Source organism: Piliocolobus tephrosceles, chromosome 21 (genome assembly GCF_002776525.5).
Source record: "Piliocolobus tephrosceles isolate RC106 chromosome 21, ASM277652v3, whole genome shotgun sequence".
Lineage (NCBI taxonomy): Eukaryota > Metazoa > Chordata > Mammalia > Primates > Cercopithecidae > Piliocolobus > Piliocolobus tephrosceles.
In genome coordinates this window covers 35,345,377-35,359,130 of record NC_045454.1, presented here as the reverse complement: position 1 = coordinate 35,359,130, position 13,754 = coordinate 35,345,377, and the positions used below count along the sequence as shown (strand labels likewise).

The window sequence follows — 13,754 nt, the reverse complement described above, 5'->3', positions numbered from 1 at the left end:
CAACCCCCGCTCCCCCAGGTTCTTTATGAACTGGAGGCAGGCAGACAGGGTTTGAATCCCACCTACTATGAAACACAAATCGGACCCCAAATAAAAACGGCATTCCAGCGCTTACTCAATATTCGTGCTGCAACATCGCTAGAGAAAAACATATAATTTGTATTCCAGTTTTACAGATGAGAACCCTCAGGTATCGGGCCGGAGACCTCCGTAACACACCTCCCTGGAGGACGAGGCCCAGAGTGTGAAGCATCGGCATCTCATCGTAAACACCGCAGCCACCCGAGGTCCAGTTCAATGCTTAGGCATCCTGCAGGCGGCGCCCGCCGCCGCCCCTAGTGGCAGCCGGGACTGGCGGAGTGCCTACAACTCCCGGCGTGCCGCGCGCGCCGACGCTCCGTTACGGTCGTGGTGGAACAGGTGGTGCTTGCCTCGTTGCCTTCTGGGAAACGAAGTCTCGCTGTGAAGAGAGGACGAGCTTTGAGTAGTAGGTGGATCCGTAGCCAATGAAGACGCAGGTCGCTTTGAGTGCGGGGCAGAGAAGCCAATGGACGTGCGGCATTGAGAGGGCGGGTCTTCCGGTAATGAAGGCCTGGTGAACGGCTGCGCGAAAGAGGGCACTTCCTTTTGCTGGTGGCGGCGAGAGCGGAGAGGACGCCATGAAGGCTTCTGGCACAGTAAGGCGAGCGCGGCGAGGCAGGGGGCCAAGAGATGGGGCACGGGCCCCATCGGGGGTCTGCAGAGGTGGCGTGGGTCGGGTTGGTGACGCACGCTCCTGTCTGGGTCCTGCTTGGCCGCGCGCCGCGTTCTCTTGTTGCAGTCAACATGGCGGCCGTCGTGGGCGCCGCGTGGAGAGAGCGATGCGTGGCCTGGGCCAACTCAGGGATCGCGGGGGTCCAAGGACTCCGGGTCTTCTTCCCGGGGGAAGGAATATGTCGCGCAGCGTGGAGGCCCGAGCCCCGGCACTTCGTCAAGCCGCCAAGTTTCTGTTTTCCTGTCTGCAATGTGGACGTGGCGGTGCAGCAGTAGTATTTTCTTCCCGGAATGGCTGTGAGAAGCAGATGAAAATTGCTGACAATGAGCCGAAACGGGGAGCGTGAGGCTTAACGCTGTGACACATACTGGATAGAACCAAACGGCGCTATGGCGCAGAGATAGGAGAAGCCGGACTCCCATGGAGTGGGTGTGTTTTGTCCAGATCTCCAGCCTCAGTTTCCTTGCTGTTAAAGGGGCCGGCCCCATTGCCAGGGGTAAATGCCAGAGGCTACCAGGGCAGGAGAGTCTCGGAGCTGGTGGCGGGGCACAGGAAAACGAGAGGATGCCCCGGGCCCCAGATGCTTCCTGAACGTGTGGTGCCGAGGCCGGTGGGTCAGGTTCACAGTAAAAATAGGAACAGTCTGCGATAATTTGTGCCTGTTTTTCATTGATACTAGTAAAAAGCTGACGAGTCAGTTTCAAAGGTGGTTTCTTTGTGCCATGTAACAGAGCCTGAACTTGACCAAAGATTCTCACCTCTGCATCTGTAAACCGGGAGCCTTCCCTGGGCCAAACGTTTGGATTGCAGTTGGGAAAACGGAGGCATCCGCAGCTCGCATGGCAACAGTGCAGGGATCCCAGGACTGGGGAGAGACCTGAGGTCTTGTCCTATTTCTGCCTGGAATGGGCTGTGAGATCCCATACTGGTCACTGCCTGTGGGCCTCAGGGTGAAAGAAGATGTTGGCTGGATGTTATGAGGTGCAGAGTAGCTGTTTGACGGGGACTGCAAAGCAGTTCAGGACTGCAGCATGAAGAAAGGAGACTGTGGGTCTAACTAAGCCTCAGCTTTCCTGGTCTGAAACCCTTAGCCCAGGCAAAGGCGAGTCGGGCAACTTAATTAATTCTCCCTGGCGACCTCCCTCTCCTCAGTTCTTTTTGTGGATAAAGCTGTGGTGGGGAGTGTGACCCACAGTCACCAGGAATCCACATGGAGGCCCTGGGGTGGCCCTGTCTCCTACTGCCTGAATCTGTGGTCATCGGGTGCAGGCAAGGGAGTGAGGTGAATCTCCACAGTTGCCAGGTGTATGTGCTGGCCTTAATCTCAGTCCTGTTTCCTTTCAGCTACGAGAGTACAAGGTGGTGGGTCGCTGCCTGCCCACCCCCAAATGCCACACACCACCCCTCTACCGCATGCGAATCTTTGCGCCTAATCATGTCGTCGCCAAGTCCCGCTTCTGGTACTTCGTATCTCAGTTAAAGAAGATGAAGAAGTCTTCAGGGGAGATTGTCTACTGTGGGCAGGTATGGGGAGGCCGGGGCCGTGTGGGTCTGGAGTGGATTTGAGCCTCATGGGGCATAATGCATCTCAAGAATTAATTAGACATGGACCGGGCACGGTGGCTCATGCCTGTAATCCCAGCACATCAGACATCAGAGCCATGGGTTGTGTTTTTCTCTGGGTCATGGGACTGGAGCAGAGCTTATGTGCCATTTCCCTGATTAGAAAGCCAGCGATGCAGGAAGGGGGTGGGTGGCATGGTGGGATACTTTGGTTAGTGCTGTCTTCTCTGGGCCCTGTTTATCAAGTGAGGAGAGGCGATGGCTGTCCGGTCCGTGGGTGGTAGCTAACTTGGCCCAGACAGGTCCCAGGAGACCTGAGTTTAGGGACTGCATCTGGGGTGGGTTGGTCTCTCCGTGGAGGAAGCCTGGACTTCAGGCTGTTGGCGTGGAAAGTTCCCTTACCTGGCAGGCTCCCCAAGGGTTCCTGAAGCTGGATGGGGCTGGGAAACTGAGGCACAACAGTCTGGCCATAGAGTAGGCCTGGAGGCTGGGGTGTGCTTTAGAGGCCGAGGGTTCAGGAGGAAGGGGCTAGGGCGGATCCGGCTCACCTCTCCCTGTGGCCTCTCCTTGGCAGGTGTTTGAGAAGTCCCCACTGCGGGTGAAGAACTTTGGAATCTGGCTGCGCTATGACTCCCGGAGCGGCACCCACAACATGTACCGGGAATACCGGGACCTGACCACTGCGGGCGCTGTCACCCAGTGCTGTAAGCTGTGCTTCCCGCCTCTGGCTTTAGACACTCCCTGATTCCCTCACACTGTGGCAGGGCAAATGCCAGAGGCTACCAGGGCAGGAGAGTCTCAGAGCTGGTGGCAGGGCACAGGAAGACGAGAGGGTGCCCTGGGCCCCAAATGCCCTTTTCTGAGAGCCCTACCAGGCTCAGTTGTAAATCACATCGCATCTCAGAAACTCCCATTTTGGGTCTGCACCTTGTTTAGACTGGGGTCCGCTTCACCAGTGTTTTCTGGGACCCACTTAGAACCGAGTTCAACCCCTGCCCACTGTTGGGAGCTGGCACCTTTTCCCTGGCTCACCCGCCAGGGTCTATGAGACCCCCACACCTTCCTGATTGCACCTAAACCCAAGAATCACTGTTTCTTATAGCGGTGGTTTAAACAGAGGTGCAAACAGCAAGCGGATCTCGTCGCCTTTGGGAGGCTGTGGCTGTGCCCCTCAAAGTGAATTTGGAGGTTCTACAACTCTAGTGGCCAGTGCCTGCTGGGACCCAGGCCTTGGGCTATCTCGTTTCCTCACTACCACCTTCCCGTGAGCCCTGAGCCCTCAGGCAATTGCTGTGACCAACAGGATGTGCCAGGTCATTGGGCAGGCACCGAGCAGGAGGTTTGCTGAATGCCCAGAGCCCAGGCAACACCGTTACACTGCCCCCCCCTCCTTTCCACAGACCGAGACATGGGTGCCCGGCACCGTGCCCGGGCCCACTCCATTCAGATCATGAAGGTGGAGGAGATCGCAGCCAGCAAGTGCCGTCGGCCGGCTGTCAAGCAGTTCCACGTAAGTGCCCTGGGGGACTCCCCTGGAGGGAAGCACCTGCTCTGACGCAGGAGCCCAGTGGGGGATGGCTACACCTCAGTGACCCCACAGGATGGGGTGTTAAGAGACTTCCAACCCCCCTCAACCTGCCTCCCCTCCTCACAGGACTCCAAGATCAAGTTCCCGCTGCCCCACCGGGTCCTGCGCCGTCAGCACAAGCCACGCTTCACCACCAAGAGGCCCAACACCTTCTTTTAGGTGCAGGCCCTTCGCCTGGGTGTGCCCCAAATAAACTCAGGAAGGACCTGGTGCTCACCGCATGTTTTCTTTGCACACTCTGCAGAGCTCAAAGGGATGCTATGAGAGGCTGGTCCAGTCACCTCCTGGGGCGCAGCGGAGCTGCTGTTTCTCTGTCTTAGGAGGGGTTTTCAGTGCAGACAAACAAACCCTCACATCCTCCTCTCCTGGAGTGGGCCCTCCAGGAGCCCCCACCCCTGAGCTCCCTCTTGCTTGGTCAGTTCTTAGCCCTGCTCATCCCTGGGCTGTTAGCTGCAGGAGTACTGTCTGTCCTGGGCCCCAAATCTGTCCCAACTGCCTTGTCAGACACAGGCTTCTGAGGCTTCCCTCCTGAGTCTGGAGCAGGGAGAGTCTCCCTAGATAGTGGGATTCGCAGTCACTCCCTGGGGATTCCCCTCAGTCCCCAAAGTTCTCAGAGTAGACACAAGAGGGCACCCAAGGGGCGCGCTCTGCTGCTTGGAGGCTGTTTTTCTCTTTCGCTGGTTGGGGGCCTCTTAGATGGCGCCCTAATCTTGCCCAAGGAGGTCAAGGACTCGCCACAGGTACTTGTCTCCAAGAAACCGCTTCAGGCCTGGAAAATACCAGGCATGACACTAATGCCATCCTGGCTGAGTCCGTCTTGTCAGGTGGAGGCTAAGCTGGCGTTGGAGAAGCTTGAGACACAGCCAAGAGCTCAGGCCTCCACCCATCCTTTGTTGTGTGACCTTGGGCAACCCTGTTCTGTGCCAGCAGCCCTTCTGGGACTTGCCGTCTTGATCTGAACATCAGGTTCCGCATTGATGTGGGAAGTGCTGCTGTGCAGTTGATGGGGGCAGCCTGTGGGGCCCTCCTTTGTCCCAGGGAGCCCAGGGTCAGGAGGAAGCCAGGACTAGGTAGCAGTTACGGCTTTTTGAAAGAGGGTCTTGCTCTGTCACCCTGACTGGAGTGCAGTGGAGAGATCATGGCACACTGTAGTCTTCACCTCCTGGGCTCAAGTGATCCTCCTGCCTCAGCCTCCCAAGTAGCTGGGACCACAGGGGCTCCACCACACTCAGGGCAAGGACAGTCTTCCACCTCTGCAGTTGCTGTGGTTTCCAGGAAACCAGGCCTCTTTCAGCCTCACCTGAGAGGCGCCCAGGGCCTGGGCAGGGCCAGCACACAAGCAACCATCTGGGTAAGACCCAGGCCTGGGGACAGCCCCGTAGACCATAGAACCCCATGGGTCCCCCAACAACTGGCTCCTTCCCACGCTAGGGCCTTTGCACTTGCCTGGAATACCACAGATTCCCCCAGACTGGCCTCACTCGAGTTTGTGAAACTGCACATAGGCTCCCGGGTCTGGGCTATATTTGATTTCTATCCCCCACTAGTTCTGAGAGGGCAGGGGCCATGTGTGTCACCCAGTGTATCCAGGAGAGACTCAACTTTCCTATGGTATCCTTTTTTATTTTGTAAAAGCTCTTTACATATGTGGGCAAAAGCTTGGGTAAAATCATATGTTTTTCCAGAATTACTTTTGTTTTTGAGATGGACTCTCACTGTGTTTCCCAGGCTGGAGTGCAGTGGCACGGTCTCAGCTCACTGCAACCTCTGCTTCCCAGGTTCAAGGGATTCTCCTGCCTCAGCCTCCAGAGTAGCTGAAATTACAGGTGCCTGCCACCATGCCTGACTGATTTTTTGTATTTTTAGCAGAGATGGGGTTTCACCATGTGGGCCAGGCTAGTCTCGAACTCCTGACCTTGTGATCTACCCGCCACGGCCTCCTAAGTGCTGGGATTACAGGCATGAGCCACCCTGCCTGGCCCAGGATATCTTTTGATGTTCCTCAGAGTATATTGGGTTGGGGGGGGTGATAACTGGAAATTTCAAAATTTTGCCTGAATTTCATCTTTTGTGGTTTCTAGTACAAACTCTCCTTTCTCCGTAAGGGAATCTTCATACTTAAGTGCCACCCAGAAAAGAAAATACATTTCCTGGTCTCCATAGCAGTGGCCAGGTGTGGCTCATGACTGTCAGCACTTTGGAAGGCTGAGGGAGGAGGATCACTTGAGGCCAGGAGTTTGAGACCAGACAGGTAGACATTGCAAGACCCTGTCTTTACCAAGTAACATTAGCTGGCTGTAGTGCACCCCTGTAGTCCCAGCTACTTGGGGGCCTGAGGTGTGAGAACCACTTGAGCCTGGAGGTTGAGGCTGCAGTGAACCACGATCGTGCCACTGTACTCCAGCCTGGCAACAGGGCGAGACCAAACAAAACAAAAATACAGCAGTGATGGGCCATTTCCAAGAAAGAACGCGTCTGGCTGGTGTGTGGGCATGATGGCCAGTGCTCCAGCAGTCATTGTGGACCATGAAGAAGCAACACACAGGAGCAGCGAGGGAGAAGGATCTGACCCTGTGCCTGGGTACCTGACCCTGTGCGATGCTGCCCCCCTCCCTAAGGCTTGACCCTTCTACCCCTTTGATAAGAACACGGGGAGGAAACATGAGTCCTGCTTAGGCTGTAATGGAGCTGCTCTGTTAGATGTGATCTGATCTTGAGCTGGGCCTGAGGCACGGCGTGGCACCGTGGACTCAGGCCATGAGAACTGCCTGGAAGTCCCTGCCCACTCTGAGCCATTTCTTCCCGGATACGGTGAGGGTGATGATCCCTTTAGGCTGCGGAGCAGGCGAGATGATATTAGGTGAGTTGGAGGATGAGAAATCAGGAGATTGGAAGGCATGGAAGGCTCAGGGCCCCACCAAAGCTCACTGCACACCCTCGTCTCCACCTCAGTCCCCTCCCTGTGCCTTAGAGCCCCTGCAGGGCTTCAACCACGTGGCAGCAGCCTGGGAACCAGTTGGGAGAGCTCTGCTCCAACCAGCTGAGACATGGTTGAGGAGCCATTGACAGAGGATGAATGCACTTACAGAACACCAACCTGCCATCTACTCAGCCTCTCGTAAATGTGCCCAGAAGCTCCTCTACCACCGAATTCCCCCACCCCCAGTGAATCACCATCCTTCCATTCAGTCACATTCCTCCACCATCCAACCAGCTACCTGTCCATCCATTCATCCACTCAATCCACCCACCCATCCATCCATCCATCCATTCACCCATCCAACTACCCACCAGTCCATCCATACATACATACATACATACATTCATCCATCCATCCACTTTCCCATCCACCCATCTGTCATAGCCAGTCCTCTACCCAAACTCCACGCGCCCGCCCTCACCCCACACACACCATCCCTTTGCAGCCTCAATCGTCCTTGAGCCCCTACTTTGTGCAGGGGCCTGTGTTAATTCCAGTGTGGGTGCTTGAAGGAATAGACAGACCCTGGTTCTTTCTCAGGAGGGAAAAGAGCAGTCACAATCCCATGCAGAGGCTGGGTGGTGGTGCGCCCGTAGGCCCAGCTACTTGGGAGTCCGAGGCAGGAGGATCACTTGAGCCCAGAAGATTGAGGCTGCAGTGAGCCATAACCTCTCCACTGCACTCCAGCCTGGGCAACAGAGTGAGCCCCTGCCTCAGAAAAACAAATACAAAATAAACAAGAACTGCTCCTGGCTGTTGAGGAAAGGAGGTACAACACCAACCAGAGCGAAAGCCCTGGGGCTGGGCAGCAATGGGTCATTCCGCGTGGCTGTAAGTGGGGCCGATAAGGCAGAGGCCGGCCAGGGAGAGCCTGGATGTCTGCTGGGGTCTGGAGCGGGACAGGTCCTACCCAGGCTCATCCAGTTAACCCAAGGATAAGCAAGGGCAGGCATCCAGGAACTCCTCCCACCTCCTCAGGTGCCGAGGCGCTCCTGGGTCTTATTCCTGGGCTTGTCAAGGTGCCAGGTGTCACCTCGGTAGGGCTGTGATCCATGGGGGAGTGACATTCAAAGCCTTCCCTCCCTGACCCGCCCTGCACCTCTACTCCTGAGTCAGAACCAATGGGGACAAGGGCAGTGCCAAAGCAGGACAGACGAGAAGGGACCCCAAGAGACCCCAGCCCCAGTTCCTGCAACCAAGAGAGACTATGTAAGAATCACAGAATCTGAGACTCACAGTTGAGTATCAGGACTTACAATTATTACGGAATTTTTTTTTTTTTTTTTTGAGATGGAGTTTCACTCTTGCTGCCCAGGCTGGAGTGCAATGGCACAATCTCGGCTCACTGCAACCTCTGCCTCTTGGGTTCAAACAATTCTCCTACTTCAGCCTTCCGAGTAGCTGGGATCACACGTGACCGCCACCATGCCTGGCTAGTTTTTTGTGTTTTTAGTAGACATGGGGTTTCATCATGTTGGCCAGGATCGGCTTGAACGCCTGACCTCAGGTGATCCACCTGCCTGGGCCTCCCAAAGTGTTGGGATTACAAGCGTGAGTCACCGTGCCCAGTTGAAATATGGAATCTTACAGACAGCAGCAGCAACAAGGAAAAACAGTTTGCATTTATTTATTTTTTTAGAGACAGAGTCTCCCTTTGTCGCCCAGGTTAAAGTGCAGTGGCGCAATCACCGTTCACTGCAGCCTCAACCTCCCCAGCTCAAGCAATCCTTCTGCTTAAGGTCCCAGCTCCTTAGTAGCTGGGACCACAGGTGCACACCACCGAACTCAGCTAATTTTAAAAAATTTTTGGCTGGGCACAGTGGCTCACACCTGTAATCCTAGCACTTTGGGAGGCAGAGGTGGGTGGATCACGTGAGGTCAGGAGTTCAAGACCAGCCTGGCCAACATGGTGAAACCCCCTCTCTACTAAAAATACAAAAAAAAAAAAAAAATTGTACTGTTGGGGTCTCACTATATTACCCAGGCTGGTCTCCAACTCCTAGCCTCCAGCCTTCTTCCTGGCTTGGCCTCCCAAAGTGTTGAGATTACAGGCATGAGCCACTGAAACTGGCCTTTTTGCACTTGTTGAGTGCAGAGTGGAAGTTCAAGGACAGATTCTGGCTCCCCATAGTGTGGATTCAAGTCCCACTGTGGCTCCTAGCTCGCAGAAGGAGAATTGATATCCAGGGCCACCCAGCAGGTCATGCTGCAGTCACAGCAGCTCACAACTTCTCACCCCAACCCCTGCTGCGTCTCCCAGGGAACCAAGGGGCGGGGTACAGCTCCCGACACTGCCGCCATTCTCCCACTCCTGCACATTCTGCTCACATTGTCTGCTGCGGCCTTAGGCCCTTCCCAACTCACATCCTGGGGTCCTGCTGCCCGCTCCTATGATTGGAATCACAGTCAAGGAAGGTGCGACCTGATTCTCCCCACTCTACTGCTTTTCCTCTCCAGGCTCACAATTCCCTCCCCTAGGGCAGGAGATGGTCCCGCCCACTCTGCAGGGGCCCTCACTCCAGTCCTCCTTAGGAATTCCAAAGTGCGTTCCAAATGCTCCCTCCTCTCCCCACCTGGCAGCCACCGCACTCCCGCCACTTGGATAGGACCCATTTTTCAGAATCTAGAAATCTCATCAGACTCCTCACCTGCTCCAAACTCTCCTAGAGTTCCCCAGCACCCCCAGAATAAAATCTACACCCCTTACGAAGGCCCAGAAGATACCCCGTGATTGTCTGTCTCTGCTCGCCCCGTATCCAGGCTGGAATTCAGTGGTGTGATCACTGCTCACTGCAGCCTCCACCTCCCGGGCTCTGGCGATCCTCCCACCTCAGCCTCTCAAAGTGCTGGGATTACAGGTGTGAGCCACAGCGCTGGGCTGAAATTAGTATTCATCTGCTGGTGAGGTTAGGGCCATCACCTCCCTGGGGTGGGTCCAGTTGGATAATGCTGTGTCCCCAGCACCTGGCGGAGGGTCCTGCACACAGTATGCACTCAATGCACCCGCCTCAGCCCAGGCCTCTGGCCGCAGCCTGGACCCTCACGGTGGGAAGAAGAGAAGCGATGCCTTCCCAGAACTTCCCTGGAGAGAAGGGGTCCATTTGCGTGTATTTGCACAATTTGCATATGTTCACATTGGTCGGCAGGGCTTTGCAAGTAGGGGATCCTGCTGGGATCTCCCATTGATTGATTGATTGATTGAGACACAGTCTCTCTCTGTCGCCAGGCTGGAGTGCAGTGGCAAAATCTTGGCTCACTGCAACCTCCGCCTCCCAGGCTCAAGCGATTCTCCCGCCTCAGCCTCCTGGATTACAGGCGCCCTCCACCACGCCCGGCTAATTTTTGTATTTTTAGTAGAGACGGGGTTTCACCATGTTGGCCAGACTGGTCTTGAATGGATCTCAAGAGATCCTTCCGCCTCGGCCCCCCAAAGTGCTGGGATTACAGGCGGCAGCCACCGCGCCCGGCCAGATCTCCCCTTTTCCAAACGGGTTTCCAGGATGCCTGACCAGGGTGGAAGGAGAACTTGGTGTCCAACGCACTCTCCTGCCGAGGGCAGGAGGTACGCACCAGCCGGCAACAGGTGCCCGTGTAGCAGCCACAGTGTCACAGCCCCGGGGGGAGGGACAGGCCCACCTTGCACAGCGAAGAGGGAGCAAGAGGACTGTCCGGGGGTTACCTGGGGACGCGTGGAGTAACCCTGGACCCAGCTAGAGCGGCCAGTGCAGGGTAGGCCAGAGGAGGCCACCAGGGGGCAACAGAGGATGGCGAGAAGCACTCGAACGCAGCCTTTTTTTTTTTTTTTTTTTTTTTTGGAGACAGAGTCTTGCTGTACTGCCCAGGCTGGAGTACCCTGCAGTTCTCAGCCACAGCTCATTGCAGCCTCCACCTCCCACGCTCAAGCGATCCTCCCACCTCAGCCTCCTGAGTAGCTGGGATTACAGGCACGTGCCACCACGCCTTGCTAATTTTTGTATTTTTCATACAGACAGGGTCTCACTATGTTGCTCAGGGTAGTCTCGAACTCTGGGACTCAAATGATCCTCCCACTTCAGCCTTCCAAAGTGCTGGGATTACAGACATAAGCCATCATGCCCAGCCTCTGATGCTGTTTCATTCAACCCCCCAGGATTTCAGATTCCACCAGCTTATGGAGAAGGGAACCAAGTTTGAGATGCGTGGTCACCCAGAAAGTTGAAGGCTGAGCTGAGACTTGAACCCAGAGACCGGAACCTCCAGAGGTCAAAGTCCTCCTGGGGAGGCCGGGTGCGGTGGCTCAAGCCTGTAATCCCAGCACTTTGGGAGGCCGAGGCGGGCGGATCACAAGGTCAGGAGATCGAGACCATCCTGGCTAACACGGTGAAACCCCATCTCTACTAAAAAAAAAAAAAAAATACAAAAAACTAGCCGGGCGAGGTGGCGGGCGCCTGTAGTCCCAGCTACTCGGGAGGCTGAGGCAGGAGAATGGTGTGAACCTGGGAGGCGGAGCTTGCAGTGAGCTGAGATCTGGCCACTGCACTCCAGCTTGGGCAACAGAGCGAGACTCTGTCTCAAAAAACAAAAAAACAAAAAAAACAAAGTCCTCCTGGGTCCCGCAGAGAAGGGCCCTGAGATGACAGCTCCTTGGTCCTCATGGTAGCATGACCCCCCTCAGTAGACTTTCTCCCACACACAACCTTGGTTTCCTCATCTATATGATAGGGACGACACAGATCCTACCTCCCTGGTGGTCATGGTCTCCGCTTATTCGGGTTCATAACCTCAAAAGCCCTCCCCCCCCCACCACCACCAACTCAGTGATCCATTTATGCCTGGCACAGGGCCAACTCTCAGTGCATATCTGCAAAGGAAACAGTGAATGAATGAATGAAGTGGTAAATGAATAAAGGAATAAATGAATGAGGCACTTATCATGTACCAGGCTTTTGTTACCAGGTCCCATTTATTCCTCTGAGGCAGGGTCTATTTTATCCTTGTTTACAGATGGGGAAACTGAGGCCCAGGGAGGAGCAAAGTCTTCCCCAAGTGTGTACCCACTCAGGACTTGAGCTCTGAATGTCTCCCACCCAGCTTAGCCCAAGAGCGGGGTTCAGTGGTGCCCACCCCCTAAGGCTCTAGAGAAAGGGGGTAGGCCAGTTCAGGGTTGGTAAAGCCGGGTAAGTTTTCTTTACGGGTCCCCCGAAACCCTGAAAGTGAACCCCAGTCCTGCATGAAAGTGAGCTCCCCATAGCTCAAGGTATTCAAGCACAATGCGGCTTTGAGTGCTGAAGCAGGCTGTGTGGCCTTGGATAAGTGACATGCCCTCTCTGAGCCTGAATTTCCCCACCTGTCAACAGCAGTGACAGCTGTGATCAGGGGATCACAGTGCATGGGGATGGCTGGGTGCATGGGGATGGGGAGGCATTTGGGAGCCCTCCCCGATACCACCACCTGCAGCCACCCAGGTAGCCTGTCCCGGCCTGCCTGTCCCAGTCCAGGGCAGAAAGGGTGCGGGTCCTGCCCGCCCCTAGGTCTGGAGGCGGAGTCGCGGTGACCTGGGAGCCCAATAAATCTGCAGTCCACAATCACCAGCTGCTCCCTAAGCCCCAAGGCGACCTCCAGCTGTCAGCGCTGAGCACAGCACCCAGGGAGAGGGACAGACAGCCGGCTGCATGGGACAGCGGAACCCAGAGTGAGAGGCGAGGTGGCCAGACAGACAGCAGGGGCAGAGACAGAGAGCCGGGATAGGGAGGCCGACACGGACATCGACAACCCATAGATTTTAACCCAGGGAGCCCCGGCCCCTCTCGCCGCTTCCCACCCCAGACGGAGCGGGGACAGGCTGCCGAGCATCCTCCTACCCGTCCGCCCGGTCCTGCCTCCTCGGCTCCTACCAGCTTCCCCGGCTTGAACACACAGGGCGTCCGAGGACGCGCTGGGCCTCCGCACCCACCCTCATGAAGGCCGTGGAGACCGGGGAACGGCCCACCTTCGGAGCCTGGGACTATGGGGTCTTTGCCCTCATGCTCCTGGTGTCCACTGGCATTGGGCTATGGGTCGGGCTGGCTCGGGGCGGGCAGCGCAGCGCTGAGGACTTCTTCACCGGGGGCCGGCGCCTGGCGGCCCTGCCCGTGGGCCTGTCGTTGTCCGCCAGCTTCATGTCCGCGGTGCAGGTGCTGGGCGTGCCGTCGGAGGCCTATCGCTACGGCCTCAAGTTCCTCTGGATGTGCCTGGGCCAGCTTCTGAACTCGGTCCTCACCGCCCTGCTCTTCATGCCCGTCTTCTACCGCCTGGGCCTCACCAGCACCTACGAGGTACCGGACAGAGGCCCAGGGGCAGGACCTGCCCCACTGGCAGTGCTGGGACCCGGTGCGGGGGAGGCGCTGGGGCTTTGAGCCGCTGTGCAGGAGGAAGCGAATGGCACTTCAGTGCTTTAACGGAAGGGGCCCCTAGGCAGACACGTGGGGAGGTTTCTAGGAAGAGGCCCCAGGCGCCGGGAGAGGGGCAGGAGGGAGGAAGAGAGAGCCTGGCGTCCTGCTTCTTCGGTGGAAGCGCGCGAGGGGCGGGGCCCGGCTCCACCAGGTGTGTACTCGTGTGTGGACACACACCTGCCTCCCACCTGCCCGGGCGTGGAGACCCACGTGTGCGCGATAGAGGGGACTGCTGACGGCTCCGGGGTTCGAAATCCGGCTTCACTGCTTTCTTCTATCTTGGGCAAGGGGCGTGCCTCTGTTTGGGTTTCCCAGCTGTCAAATGGGCGAATTACAGGACCTCCCTTCAGGGGAGAGGGTAAAGCGATTAAAATCGTGACCCGGGCCGGGCGCGGTGGCTCACGCCTGTAATCCCGGCACTTTGGGAGGCCGAGGCCAGCGGATCATTTGAGGTTAGGA

General features: G+C 56.6%; 2 protein-coding genes and 1 non-coding gene across 3 annotated transcripts in view; all 3 read left to right on the top strand.

Moving 5' to 3' along the window:
* The first annotated feature begins 580 nt into the window (after nucleotides 1-580).
* RPL18A (ribosomal protein L18a) lies at nucleotides 581-4,117 on the top strand. The gene is made up of 5 exons (XM_023229746.2): nucleotides 581-677; nucleotides 2,099-2,278; nucleotides 2,892-3,021; nucleotides 3,718-3,827; nucleotides 3,972-4,117. Exons 1-5 carry the CDS (start codon nucleotides 660-662, stop codon nucleotides 4,062-4,064), a joined length of 531 nt encoding a protein of 176 aa, XP_023085514.1. The 5' UTR covers nucleotides 581-659; the 3' UTR covers nucleotides 4,065-4,117.
* LOC111554393 lies at nucleotides 3,384-3,516 on the top strand. Its single transcript, XR_002735237.2, has one exon. It is a non-coding gene; the product is annotated as a small nucleolar RNA SNORA68 (small nucleolar RNA).
* An 8,368-nt stretch (nucleotides 4,118-12,485) lies between the features above and the next one.
* SLC5A5 (solute carrier family 5 member 5) overlaps nucleotides 12,486-13,754 on the top strand; it is a 22,017-nt gene continuing 20,748 nt past the window's right edge. Inside the window, exon 1 of the mRNA XM_026456962.1 lies at nucleotides 12,486-13,178. Coding sequence (XP_026312747.1) covers nucleotides 12,822-13,178 — 357 coding nt within the window. The 5' untranslated portion in view covers nucleotides 12,486-12,821. The remainder of the gene's footprint in view (nucleotides 13,179-13,754) is intronic.